Source organism: Ptychodera flava (assembly GCF_041260155.1).
Source record: "Ptychodera flava strain L36383 chromosome 23 unlocalized genomic scaffold, AS_Pfla_20210202 Scaffold_24__1_contigs__length_23054250_pilon, whole genome shotgun sequence".
Lineage (NCBI taxonomy): Eukaryota > Metazoa > Hemichordata > Enteropneusta > Ptychoderidae > Ptychodera > Ptychodera flava.
In genome coordinates, this window is record NW_027248278.1 from 17,031,123 (window position 1) to 17,046,158 (window position 15,036).

The 15,036-nt window shown below is 36.2% G+C and overlaps 1 protein-coding gene across 1 annotated transcript in view; it reads right to left on the reverse strand.

Annotated features, from left to right (window-relative positions):
• Positions 1–485: 485 nt before the first annotated feature.
• LOC139125057 (ras-related protein Rab-13-like) overlaps positions 486–15,036 on the reverse strand; it is a 50,577-nt gene continuing 36,026 nt past the window's right edge. Inside the window, exons 5-7 of the mRNA XM_070691169.1 lie at positions 9,444–9,533; positions 8,634–8,747; positions 486–3,674 (exon numbers count right to left, since the gene is read on the reverse strand). Of these exons, the coding sequence (XP_070547270.1) occupies positions 3,579–3,674; positions 8,634–8,747; positions 9,444–9,533 (300 nt within the window). The 3' untranslated portion in view covers positions 486–3,578. The remainder of the gene's footprint in view (positions 3,675–8,633; positions 8,748–9,443; positions 9,534–15,036) is intronic.

Genomic DNA, 15,036 nt, shown 5'->3' on the forward strand with positions numbered 1-15,036 from the left:
AAAAAAACTTACCTGAAGTGAAGACATAATGCTGTATGTAAAGTCTTCGCAGTGGGAGGAGAAAATTGCGTCATTCGAACTTATTGTAGACTCCCTAGAATATCGTCAATCAGCACAACAACAAACTTTCGGTGGATTTCGGGTCATAATCAGAAATGATCGTAAAACTTCGGGATGTGAAAGATACGCTCAGGAATTGACGTTTTTATCGATATCTCGCGATCCGCGCAAAGTTGACACGTCAAATATCGACCGTTGGAATTAAAAAAATGTGTTTTAAAAATGTTACCAAGTGGGAGTGCCTCTTTAAAATTAATATTCTTTCAAATACTAGAAACTCAGTTACTTGGAGACATATATCATAACATTACACACACACACACACACATATATATATATAACTGCAAAGTCCAGTACTATACAATTTTTCAAAAGAAATTAAAACAATTGAGATAACGTCAAAAACGGCTATTTCCACATTGTCATTGATTTTGTAAATTTATTCAGCATAGAGCTTCTTTAATGATGTATTATACACATTAATGTAATCTTCATATCATACAGATAGTTGAATACATTGTCTGTTAAAATATTTTTTAAAATTAACTCATCATTTTCTGATAGATTCTTCAAAGGGCCTGTGACTGTAACTTTTATTACTTTTCACTATTATTTCTTTATATATCATTTGTTAGTTCTTGCTTTACTACCAAAAGCACGTTAAAACTCCAAATTCAGTATGTCAACGCCACAGCTATATGTGTAAAATGCATGGTTATTGTTTACATTCAAATTCTAGTCCAGACTACCGTAGAATTCAATAACAATGCAGTCTACACATTGACAAGCTAACTACAGTGTATATCAACATGCTTTGGAGGGGTGAGAACAAGAAACAGTAGTTGTTGCCAAAAAATGGTGAATAAAATCATGAAAATCTACAGCTACTGTCCCTTTAGAAGTAGATACTTCACAATATTTTATAAGGCAACAATATAACAGCATACAGTTGTTGCTTGAGGCCCTAGGCCGAAAAAACAAGACTGGTTTAGATGGCCCGAAGGAAACAAAACATATCCTGTCACCTCAATATGGTCGGTCAAAATGTGTTTTGTAACACATCACATCCAATATTCCACAGAAAAAAAGGGGAGAAGTTTCTCAGCTGTCATCTCTCGTCTCAGTCGCAGGAAACATTGTCATCTTCTTTTTTATGTTCTGGAATGTCAATATGCATATATACCGCACTTTCAAACTTTCCTAGTTAACACTTTTTCTGAACTGTAAACTGGTTTACTGTTCTTAAATAACCTTTTTTGTGTGTTCCTTAAAGTTCTTGTCATCAACACTTTTCTTATAGTTCTTGTCATGAAGACATATATTGTGAGTTAGTAGTGCACCTGCAATGTCTTTTGATACCTTTTTACATACTCCATTAGTGTTTTCCAATTGTGTTTTTAAAGTTGAACCTTTTAGCGTGTACAATTTTGATATTTTACCAGATTGCTTAGTTTTACATTAGCTCGAGTGTGTGTGTGTGCGTGTGTGTACGTGTTTGTTTATGGATGCTTGTTTGTAATGTTACTTAATTTTTTTTTATGACAACTTTAATGTACTTTCTTTTTATCTATAAGTGTTGTAAAGCGCATTGAGATTTTATACTATGATGTAATGCGCTATAGAAGAATAAATATTATTATTATTATTACCATTTAAAACAACATTTTCGCAAAGAATTAGTAAATAGTAAAGCAGATAAGCAAAAAAATTTCCACATAAATGACAAAGGTTTGATCAACTTGTGTGAATCTGTGTGGAAGTTGGTGAGAAAGTTACACATGGTAGGTAAGAACTCTTATGGAAATGTGATAGTTGGCACATCAACTTTCTATATATGTGATAATACCTGCACTGTACTTGCATTAAATATGCAAATAAATCCAATCACCCCGACAATTTTTTGCTACAATCTCAGTCTACACTCATGCAATTTTTGCAAATTTTATTAAAAAAAAGGTGGTTTGGTGCCATTTGGTTATCATAAATTATCTATTGCCACTAACATTATGATATTGTGATAGATTTACCAGGGAAACTCAGATAATTTTATCTGAAAATAGAAAGCTACATATTTCAAAGATGCCTATCATTATGATGTCTAAATCACCATGGTTGCCCTGATCTATGGTTTTCAATATAGCATGTGGACCTGTTCACTGGAAACAACAGGGTGTGACCAGGTCAAAGATTGAGATATTGAACTCTAAAATGTAAAATAAAAAAGTAATGAATATACTTAGTAAATATATTCTGAATAAAATCTTATGTCCAATAGTTCAGTATAAATCTTTGTGTTTACATATGAATACCGGTAAAGTTATGTAGAGGAATGTAAATGCATCAGCTTGGTTAGTATAACAGCAAATGCTTATGAAAATAACTCTTTCACAACAAGACCAGTACAAATAATTTTCAATCGATGCTTGGAACTATACATTAATAAATAGGGGTGAGAGAGTATCATTAATGTCATCCTGACATAGTTCATTATCACCATGACAACTTCATTTTTTGAACTTCACATAACTTTACTCATAGACTGTTCCTTGGATTACTGGTATTTTAATGTTTTTTTGTACATTTACATACTAAACAGCTGTGAACCCAAAGATTATTCAAATTTGGCTTCATGATCACTTCAAGATTGTCTTTTTGTCAGAAAATTAGCCTTAGCTTGTTTGTCACACCTGAGATATGATGCTTAATATCTGATGGTTATGTATGCGGTTTTTCTTGAAGCAGATCTGAAAAGAAACTAGCTACTTTGATATGAAAACCAGAAGACAATTTTCTGGGTGAAAGGAACTGGACAGATTGGATATGATCAGTAAGAGTACAGAACTTTGTTCTGACATTGATGACACATGCATAACATATGAACTCCTTGCATCAAGGGGGCTTGGTCCCTGACCGAGTATGAATTCGCATAAATTATATGTACAATCCTATGGATCATCTGCATCACTCACATTTAGATTTTATTTTGAGATGTTTATTTTTCAAAAACGTATCATAAGGTCGAAATTCCAATAGCTTATTTTAGCAGTTAATTGTGTGTGTAGGGGGGGGGGGGGGGGGGGGGGAGGCAGTTGTTTTGAAATGTATTTGTTTTTCATAAAAGTATCATCAGTTCACAATTCTAATAGCTTATCTTAGCAGTTCAGTGTATGTTTTGGTGGGGTTAAAATGATAATACTGTTATGAATTTTGCACTTCCAAACTTTCATTCATAAAGCTGTTTAAAGTAAATGCAATGGGGTTCATTTGCTTTGGGTGTGGTTTTACAGTGATCAATCATCTCTTGTACATGATTTGAAAGAAAAATACAATGTTGTATCAAGACTGAAGGCAGAAATTTGCATCCATGACTCATTGAATCTGATACAATCATCTGGGTATTATGGAAGACTGTTTCAATAAATTTGTTTCTGGTCACTGCTTTCTTGATAAAAATAAATAGTATTTTAAAAAGTACTATTTCAGCCATATTTGTTTATTGGTTTGTGCTTTCTCTACTCTCAGCATCTGCAACCACTGGTGAATGATGATTGGTCCCCTGAGTTGTAGAGTTCACTGCCATGTATTGTTTGGTGTACATTGTCCTTTCGATTTATCTGAAAATTGGAAAATAAAAAATACAATATTGAGAACAACTTGAAATTCCCTTATTATAAAAGATGGCAGTCTTGCAAAATACAAAAACAGAACATGAATGTTTCAGGTGAAGTAGAGCATACAATTGAATTTCAAAGATGTAAAAAATTCAGCCCTAAATTTATCCCATCTAATTTAACAGCTATGATTTAACTTTGAATCTTTAGTATATCTTTCTTTATACTTTTCTTACACATGTAGTTATGATACACTAGCATGGACTTAGGTACCATAATTAGTAACTTCTACCATGGTCCCTCAAGAGAGATTACCATCGAGAAAAAGTGATTTATGTATGCTAAAAAACCTTACTGAATGGCATTCTGTAACACTGACCATTTCCAAACACCAAAGCATTATATATACAAGGCCTCTGCACATCCAGTTTGGATCTTTTCTAGGGACCCACTGGACAATTGCCGGAATGTCTCTGGCTCATATGTTTCACTGTCAGAAGTGTGTACAGGATAGTGTTCAATACCTACACTATAGTTCAGGAGAAAAACTGCTGACATTGTGTGAAAATGGTCACAACTCATCCTATTGGTACCCAAAATTACAGATCACAGTCCCTCCACTATGTTTTTAGTCCCCACGGACACCGTCCGGGGGGACTTATAGGTTTGGTCATGTCCGTGCGTCCGTCCGTCTGTCCGTCCGTCCGTCCGTCCGTCCGTTCACGCAGATATCTCAAAGACGCCTGGAGTGATTTCGTTCAAACTTGGTACAAGGATAATACCCTACCTCATACAGATGCACGTCGATTTGTTTCACAATGCGATCAAATTTGGCCGTGTTAGAGGACTTTTTAGTTTTCACCTCCATAGACTCCATAGACTCCCATGTATAAGGCAGTCCATAGACTCCCATGTATAAGGCAGTCCATAGACTCCCATATATAAGGCAGTCCATAGACTCCCATGTATAAGGAAGTCCATAGACTCCCATGTATAAGGCAGTCCATAGACTCCCATGTATAAGGCAGTCCATAGACTCCCATGTATAAGGCCAAGAAAAATAAAAATTTAGTTTCTCATCGTATTCATATTGCAAAAAGGATACAGTGACACAGTTTTTAGTCCCCACAGATAAAGTCCAGGGGGCTTTTAAATTGGGTCATGTCCGTCCATGAGTCCATCCATGAGTCCATCCGTTCACGCAAATATCTCAGACACTTTGACAAAATGTCACGTGACCTTGGTGACCTTTGACCTCAAATATACATATTTGTGCATAACTCAGTAACCACAAGTGCTACACCCTTCATATATGGTATGATGGGACACCTTATGACGCCACATATTGTACCTCATTAATTATGCGCATATCTAATTTTGAGCGAGCCAATAGAGCTAGAGGTCTGATTTTTGGTATATAGGGATAACTTATCAATACAATTTTCTTGACAAAATATAATGTGACCTTGGTGACGTTTGACCTCAAATATACATATTTGTCCATTACTCAGGAACCACAAGTGCTACACCCTTCATATTTGGTATGATGGGACACCTTATGACGCCACATATTGTACCTCATTAATTATGTACATATCTAATTTTGAGCCAGCCAAAACAGTGTTCTCCCTAGGCCCTTCAAGCATCACGTCTCCGTGACGCTTGCCTTGATCGCCGTGACGCTTGCTACAATGCCGTGACGCTTCAGATTTTTTTCCGACACCCTTGATTGACAGCCCCACTTGACGGCTCAGTGTATTCATTGGCATGGGACATCTGCCAAAACTAGCCTTATCAACATCGTTTTTAGTCCTGAATAGACTTTTTCGTGTTGATTGACGAGTTTACATTAATCAATTGACACGTACAAAGGTGTTGAAAAACACCGGCCGAGCGGCACATCGGTGTGACCGCGACTTTGATCGTGTTGATCGAGCGTCGTGTCAATGGCCGTTTATCAAGTTACGTGGGGGGCATAACAGTGACGTCGACGCCATGAAAATGCTGGTGGTCAAAGCTATCGGTCAAAATTGCGACCCTCAAGAAAGGTTTATAAGGCGTCTATACCTGATGACGGTTAGTCTACATGAAATCTCCATGGCAGTATTACGAATGTGCATTTGTATTTTAATTATTTTCTGTTCTTGTTGTTGAGACAAACGGTGAAAGTATCAGAGCAGGAGAACGGTAGAGTCCGTGGGCTGCACACGTTACGTGTGCGTCATATTACGCTACGCTGACTTGACCTAGTTTCTCGATGTTGGGGTCACTGTAATTTTACAAGTTTTTTGGCTAACCGTACAATCGTTCTTTTGCATTCTTGTAATCTTTTTTTTATTTCGCGCAAAGTTTTTAAAAATATGAGTTTGGATTAACATTTTGGTCGCGAAATGATGTCTACAGTGCCATGTGACGTAAACAGGTCAGGCGATTTCCAAGATGGCGGTCGATGTGTGGGCTTTGAGCGTTTCGCGCTGTTTTCAAGTGCAGGTCTCGTTTCAGGTTCGCTAAGGAGGCAAGTTACTAAAACGACAGGGGTTTCATAAATTTTGGTGACTATCATTCGTGTAAATACGTCTGAATTTTCTGTTATGGTAAACCGTAACAGTCCCTCTATTCATTGGGACCGTGACCGTAATCATGTGCTCAAAAACTCGCTGGTGACACAGCCCTGATTGTGTGGCTTCGTTGCTCTGTATAATTTCGTAAACAAGTGACGCAATGTTTCATCGCAAACGTTTCTCCATGCAATGAGCGTACGAGTTGAATTTTTACAACTGAAGTTGGATTGCTGAAGAAACCAAGATGTGACCGTTCAGTTTTCATGTATGAATTTATTGCAGTTCGTGGTGCTACCTGTAAACTTAATTGTTTATTCCCCTGATATGTATGTTCATGCACAAGTGTGTGTAAGTAAATAAAACGCATGTTAAATGACTACAATTTGCAGTGACTGTTTTATGTGTGTATGTATTTAAATATATGTTAATGTATGCAAATTCATTATGTAAATTTTATGCAAATTTCCGACATGCTTGCCCTTGACCTAGGGAGAACACTGCAAAAGAGCTAAATGTATGATTTTTTGTATATAGGGTTAGACTATAGGATGTAAATTTTTTGACAAAATGTCATGTGACCTCGATAACCTTTTACCTAAAATACACGATTATGTCAATAAATAAGTAACCACAAGTGCTATGTCCTTTATATTTAGTAGGATGGGAGACCTTATGACAACACATGCTTTACCTCATTAATTATGTACATATATAATTGTGGGCAAGCCAATAAAGCTAGAGGTCTGAATTTCGGCATATATGGATTAATTAGCGATACAATTTTTTTTCAAAATGTCACGTGACCTTGATGACCTTTGACCCTGATTATGCATATATATGCATAACTCAGTAACCACAAGTTCTTTACGCTTCAATTTTGATAGGATAATAGACCTTAAGGTGTCACATCTTGTACCCCATTTATCATGCGCATATGGATTTCTTGGCTGGCCAATACAGCTAGAGGTCTGATCTTTTTTCCCGATTTAGAACAATAACTTAGACATGCCTCTTGTTTCAAATTGGGAACAATGACATAGACCTATGTGTCCATAGATCTGAACATATACACTCCAGTGATACTTCTTAATGACCACATTTCCCTGCCCTATCAAGACTAATACTCCTATTACAAGTGGGGACTATGTCATTGTCAATGACTTGTCTTTAAGGTGGCATTGGACTTATGTGTTTTCAAAGCAAGATTTCTCATCGAAGATGACAGGAAATCCCCTCACACTATGTGTTATCAAAAAGCAGAGTCTAAAGTTTAGTAGCAATATGGTTCATTCAAAGGAAAGGGGATACATACTTGGGGTTGAACACCAAAACTTTGGTTTTAATGAAAAAAATTAAGTTGAAAACTTGATACTGTACCTCGTTTGAAACTGGACTTTATACAGAAAGAAAATAAATTTGTTTTGTATAATCTATTCTCATTCTTAATTATGTCAATGGTTGAAAGACTGACAATCCAAAATATGACAAGGAAAAGGGAATTGACTAATTTTCAAAATGTAAGAACTTAATTGCCAAACAAAAGTGTCATTTTATTCATTGTAGTTAAGAATATAATGTGCAAATTTGGTACAAATTGCATCTTGGAACTGGTAAGAGTACTATGTGTCTAAATTCAGGGGCGTGATATGCATTGTTCTCTCATTCTGCTTGAATCAGTTTATTATTCAAAATCAAAGTGAAGCTACCAGGTTTTTGTGGTTGGCCTAATCAAACAGTTCGCAATGCTGTATGGTTACGAACCTTATCAACCTATCCCCTTCAAGATGTTTAGATACAACATGACTTTAACACACTCTTAAAACTATCTACTGTTGATTGACCAATCAGAGTGCTCAATTCAGGGTGTTTTATCTACTCATAAAGCCTTGGTCACCAATTTCCAGAAACGAATGACAGCACCATAGTAAAGTACGGTCCAATCAAAAGTGAACATGTCATATTCTGTAGACATCTGGTACGTTTTAATATTCAAATTTGGTAACACAGTGGAAACCAGCTGCAACACAAAATCTGCTGTGCCCTAGGGCATTTATATAATGTGTCCTAGGGCATTTATAGGATGTTCCATTACATTGGAAGGCTATTTCACAAATAAAAGTTTTAATTCATATCCTAAACATGTTACATTGACAAAGGGGACGGTTGACGTAAACACATTGAAAACAAAAATATATCAGTTAGGGGCGATAGTTTTTAAGTCGGATAAAACCCTCGTACTCGGGCTCTTCTGGTATATAAAGTCCAACCCTACGATAAAATGTCTCTGCCTGCGGCCTCGACATTTTATCGTTGGATTGGACTTTATATACCAGAAGAGCCCTCGTACTCGGGCTTTATCCTATACTAAGATTTCCCATAAGGTGTCATTTACATCACTCACCCGTTGTTTATTTTTCATCAACATCTGATTGGCTAGTACTCTGAATCCATGTTCCACATTGTGATTGGTTTTGGCACTGGTTTCTAGAAGTTCAAGTTCATAACTTTGGGCAAGCTGTGGGAATTAAATGAAACACAATGAAAGGAATTAGAAGTAACTTTTAAATCAACAGATTTAAACCACAATAATGTTGAGGACAATGTGGGCATAGTAAAATTTTAATTTATTTTTCATTGATTTGTATTTCTTCATTTATTTATTTATCTATGTTAAACGCTCTAAAACTGAACCATACAAAGATTTTGTAAAAAATCCAGACTCTGAAGCATGCTTGTAAATACCTGTACACTTTCAGCAGAATTATGTTATGAAAATCACTGTCTGGTGCATGTGACATTCATCGATGGATCAAAGACATATCTTGTCTGAGACACACAGACAATATTCTGACTTCAACAACTAGGCTCCATTAAAATTTATTTCGACATGTGAAGACTACGGTACTGGACAGACACCAACCACGACTGAAAGGGTTTTCCTCGGAGGGGTCTCCAGTGATGTACACTAAAACTGACCCTAGGGACTGTGGATAATTAAAGCATGTGAAAAACGAAACTCCTTGTGTTGTATAGGGTAGGAACACTTGCTCTATTTTGAAAATCAAGCAAAGATTCACAGACTATGTGCATATGCTAGGGCAATTGTCTTTTGTGTTAAATGTCAGACTCATTTTGAAATATATGTTGTTCCCAATGTTGAAGGCTTTTCAAACTTTTCATGACCGATTTCAAGAATTGATTTGAAACTGACCTGCGTCGCTCTCTCTGTTCCAACTTCTCTGTTGACATGTCTGTCTGATTTATTGCCAACTATTACGATACAAACTTCGCTTGACGCATTCTGTTACAGAAAACAGGAAAAAGTTAAGGAATTTCAGTAAATGTTTCAATATTGCTGAAGTTATTGATTTGCTTTCAAAGGTAAAATATGTTTGGAAATCACATTAATCTGCATTGCAAGCACAACACAATGGAGTAAACAAAAGAAAATTATTTAAATATTGCATTACTGGGGGCGCCATTGGCAACCTTTCTACTAAAGTATCAGAAGAAGAGGAGGATGTAAAGGTAAGGTCGAAGTTTTATGAGTGACCACATGGGAGGTTAAAGGGACAAAGTGCTCATTTTTGAGCATTTTTCAATGAGTTTTTAGTTTGATAAAAAAAGGAGTTTGTGTCGTTCGACTTTGTGAAACATGCTGAAATGCTGGTCAACTGTGCACAATGTCAATGCTCGCAGCCAGATCAGATTACACATTCAGTGAAACATTTTACAATGTGTACCAAAAAATCAAATTCAACATTCAAGTGTACAGCTCACCATGCATGGCTGAATTTATAGACTTACATTTCGACCTCATGAAAGCTTTTGTAATGAAATCTCAATTGGCAGTGCCTTTCATATAGATAGTGATATCAGCTTACCCTTGTGAAAATGTTCATTTCTCATAGGAAAGCAAGTTTAAGAAGGAAAAATTCATTTTGTCTAGAGGTCACTAACGAAATCATCTATTTGCATTCAGCAAAAAAGTAATTTTTGACACTTTGGCAGTTATATACCATCATCATTTTGTACACTGAGGACTTTGTCCAAGTATCCTATGTTTTCTTCCCTGGAAAGGTCAAAAACAGTAACCAAATTGTCCCTTTTTCTTGTAAAGTTTAAAATTGTTATGAATGTAATACATATGTAAAAAGTATTGTAAGAACTTTATTCTATTCAATAACATTGGTGTCCCTGTATGTCACATTTACAGAGAATCAGGTTACAAATCCCACAGAGACATGTATTTTGTGGATTCTCTTTTTCAACATACATTTATGGTACAGTCCTACGTTTTTTTATGGTAAGGTTGGACCTCTACACTCGGAAGAAAGTGAAAGAGTTGCTAAAAAACAATGAAAAATGAAAATAGGAACAGACATTTATCTTGATATATATTGAAGACATTGAACAATCTGTCTGGTACACACAGTTGTCTCTGAAATAGCATACATGATAGCAGCAGACTGGATGATCGTGACCAAGGTCATATAGATGATTATGGGGTGAGAACACCGCCAAATTATCTTGAAACTTTATTTAAAATTATCTCATTATTATTATTCCATTGTTTGGTGATTTAATGATAATTACATCAGTATTTGGCCATTATTTTGCAATTATTTGATCATTATATGGATATTATTTTGACATGATTATGAACTTATTTGGTAATTCGGTTGTTTTGACATTATTCAGCATTGATGGCTTTATTTGGAAGTTATTTCATCATTATTATGCCATTATTTGGTGATTTGGTCATTTTTATGTCATTATTTGGTCTTTATTATGCGATTATTTGGTCATGATTATGACATTGTCTTGATATTATCTTGATATTGTCTTGACATTATTATGTTAATTCGGTTCTTTTGCCATTATTCGGCATTGATGTCTTGATTTAGAACTTATCTTATCATTATTATTCCATTATTTGGTGATTTGGTCATTTTTATGTCATTATTTGGTCTTTCTTATGCGATTATTTGGTCATGATTACGACATTGTCTTGACATTCTCTTGATATTGTCTTGACATTATTATGTTAATTCGGTTCTTTTGCCATTATTCGGCATTGATGTCTTGATTTAGAACTCATCTTATCATTATTATTCCATTATTTGATTTGGTCATTTTTATGTCATTATTTGGTCTTTCTTATGCGATTATTTGGTCATGATTACGACATTGTCTTGACATTCTCTTGATATGTCTTGACATTATTATGTTAATTCGGTTCTTTTGCCATTATTCGGCATTGATGTCTTGATTTAGAACTTATCTTATCATTATTATTCCATTATTTGGTGATTTGGTCATTTTTATTTCATTATTTGGTCTTTCTTATGCGATTATTTGGTCATGATTACGACATTGTCTTGACATTCTCTTGATATTGTCTTGACATTATTATGTTAATTCGGTTCTTTTGCCATTATTCGGCATTGATGTCTTGATTTAGAACTTATCTTATCATTATTATTCCATTATTTGGTGATTTGGTCATTTTTATGTCATTATTTGGTCTTTCTTATGCGATTATTTGGTCATGATTACGACATTGTCTTGACATTCTCTTGATATTGTCTTGACATTATTATGTTAATTCGGTTCTTTTGCCATTATTCGGCATTGATGTCTTGATTTAGAACTTATCTAACATTATTATTCCATTATTTGGTGATTTGGTCATTTTTATGTCATTATTTGGTCTTTCTTATGCGATTATTTGGTCATGATTACAACATTGTCTTGACATTCTCTTGATATTGTCTTGACATTATTATGTTAATTCGGTTCTTTTGCCATTATTCGGCATTGATGTCTTGATTTAGAACTTCTCCTATCATTATTATTCCATTATTTGGTGATTTGGTCATTTTTATGTCATTATTTGGTCTTTCTTATGCGATTATTTGGTCATGATTATGACATTGTCTTGACATTCTCTTGATATTGTCTTGACATTATTATGTTAATTCGGTTCTTTTGCCATTATTCGGCATTGATGTCTTGATTTAGAACTTCTCCTATCATTATTATTTCATTATTTGGTGATTTGGTCATTTTTGTGTCATTATTTAGCCATTATTATGCGATTATTTGGTCATGATTACAATATTATCTCGACATTCTCTTGGCTTTCAATTGTCTGACCTCCTTTATTATCTGAACTCATTATTTGACCTGCATTTGAACCCTACCCAGAAATCATTGCACATGGAAATTCACAATGGCGTAGTTGATACGGTCTGTTCCCTCGCATAGAGAAAGAAAAGCTGGCTTTGCGTAAGGTTTAAAGCGCAGCTCAGCATATCGCGTATCTAGAATAGTTGGGCGTGCTCGAAAACTGAGATCGACCACAATTTTGGATTAAAAACGATTGTTTTTCGGCGGCGGAACTGGGCTGTGTGGTGGGTAGCCGACGGTGGCCTGTAGTATTAGCTATCATAATATTACACCTAGCCCAGCGTGCAGGTCTGTGTAGCGTGTGTTCTCGCGTTATTATGGTACAGGCCCACGGAACGTTTCGTAGATCGTCGTCGGATGGGAAGTGACTAAGACCGAGGTTCGGCCTTCGGCCTCACAGTGTCAGTCACTTCTCATCCGACGACGATCTACGAAACGTTCCGTGGGCCTGCTGTGTTATATGGTGGAGGCCGTATAACACACAAGACCTGTACGTACGCACGGCTATAGGTTACACCCAGCCTACCACACAGAGATCAGTAAAGGTATCGATACCGTGGACGAAAACGACAATCGCCGCGCTGTGTTAAAAAAAAATCGCCGAGCTGTGTTAAAAGCTCCGTGCTGTGTTAAAAATGTCCATAAGCTTATGTTACTATACCCCAGTTCAATGGAGCGAAGCGCGACCAAGATTTAATATGTGTTTATGTTTATTAGATGCGAAGTTTCTGAAGTCTCTCGCGTAAAATTGCCAATGTGGACGCAGTGGATGGTGACCGTCCGCGCCCTAAAGCTCCAACACCGTGCTCCATGTTGCAACATCCCTGTTTCCGACACCCCTATATATTCTAAGCTTAAGGCTTCTGCAGGAGCTAGTTTTCTGGTTGTTATGTCTTATTTACAATGTAATAAATATAAAACATTTTTACATGTCACTGTAGATGCAAGACTTCAACCGGAGTTCACGCCGAAATCAATTTTTGATTCATTCCTAATGATCTATAGTTTATTATAGGCCTAATACTCTTTCGTAAATATGTTTGACCTTGACAAAGCGATTACATTGTCGTATTTATTTGCCAAATATAGCCTAGACCACACTGCATTTGATTGTATTATTAGAATCAAAATCATCTCAACATACTCGTGCCATTATTGAAGCTTTCTCATCCAGATGAGTCCAGATGGGAATTATGAAAAAATGAGGAAAACAATACTTTTATCTTTTATCTTATTTTACGGCCAGTTAGAGTTGCATCTGTAAGCTACAGACTGAAAAGCCGGTACTAATAAGTATCAAGGAAATATTCGTTCTACGAAGATGTTTTATCGCAGGTATGCCACATTATACTTTTGGTTGGTCGGAAACTATTCTCGAGCATGGTTTTTTTATTGTAAACTCATAGGGGCACGGTCGCTAACCTAACTACTTTTTATTGCTTTGTTTGTTCTGAAACGGCAACGAATCAAAATACTTCTTTAAGGCAGAAAAGTCATAACGTTTATCGTTAAGACACTGAATTTCATGTATCGAAATATTATTTCGGCTATCCACATAGACGAGTGTAGGCTACTCAAATAAAAATGAAAGATAACCAGCCCAACTCAAATCACATCGAAAAACCGCAATGATTCCTACATTTGGAGAAACCAGTCATGTGAAACTGATTGCTTTCAAATCGTTCAGAAGTATATCAAAAATTAAAAGTAAGTTCTGATAACCGGGTAAAGTGGAAATCGGAAATAAGTTGCACCTTGTTTACATCTTTCACAATTGATTTCTGTGATCAAGCGATATCACCAATTAATATGCCTAATTACGGTAATGTCATTGTATTCGGCATAATATTTTCCACACGGATAAATCAAAGTTTTTATTTCAATTATTATGTTTCGACGTTTTCTTCAGAAAAAATTTTGTTCCAAATCATATTAAAGTTTTCTCACCGCTATGCTTTTGGCACATTTTAAGAGGGCAGCTCTGAGACTTATAAGTAGCCCTATTTTTCTGTGCATTTGCTTTTTTAAATAGGACCGAAAATATTTAAATTGGGTAGAGATAAACACCCTCCCTCCAAACATGGACTTTACGATAGGATGTTACACATTTTAATATTTTTTGATATATACCGTATGTCGGAACATAGGAGTGTCGGAACAAAGGTATGTCGGAAAATACAGGATTTCGGAAAATAGGGCTGTAGCCTGTAGGAACATTGGGTGGAACCGTGTGTGTTACCCCGTCCTATGGGCTGTAGGCCACGGCTGCAGGCGTTCTGTTGAGTGGGTAGTTTTTAAAAGTGTAGTTTCTGCTACGTTCCGACGTTCTCTTCCGTAGATAAGCTTAAGGCTACGGAAGCGAACGTCGGAACGTAGCAGAAACTACATAACTAGGCCTACCCACTCAACAGAACGCCTGTGGCCACGGCCTCCGGCCACACTGCCTTGCTGGCCTACGATTGGGGCGCGCATTTTATCCGTCGTAAACAACAGATTTTTAATCCAAAATCGTGACTTTTGTCTGTTTTCGAGCACGCATAACTTGTCTAGATAAGCCTACTTGATGTGCTAAGCCGCGCATCAAAACTTACACAAAGCCTGCAGGACCAACT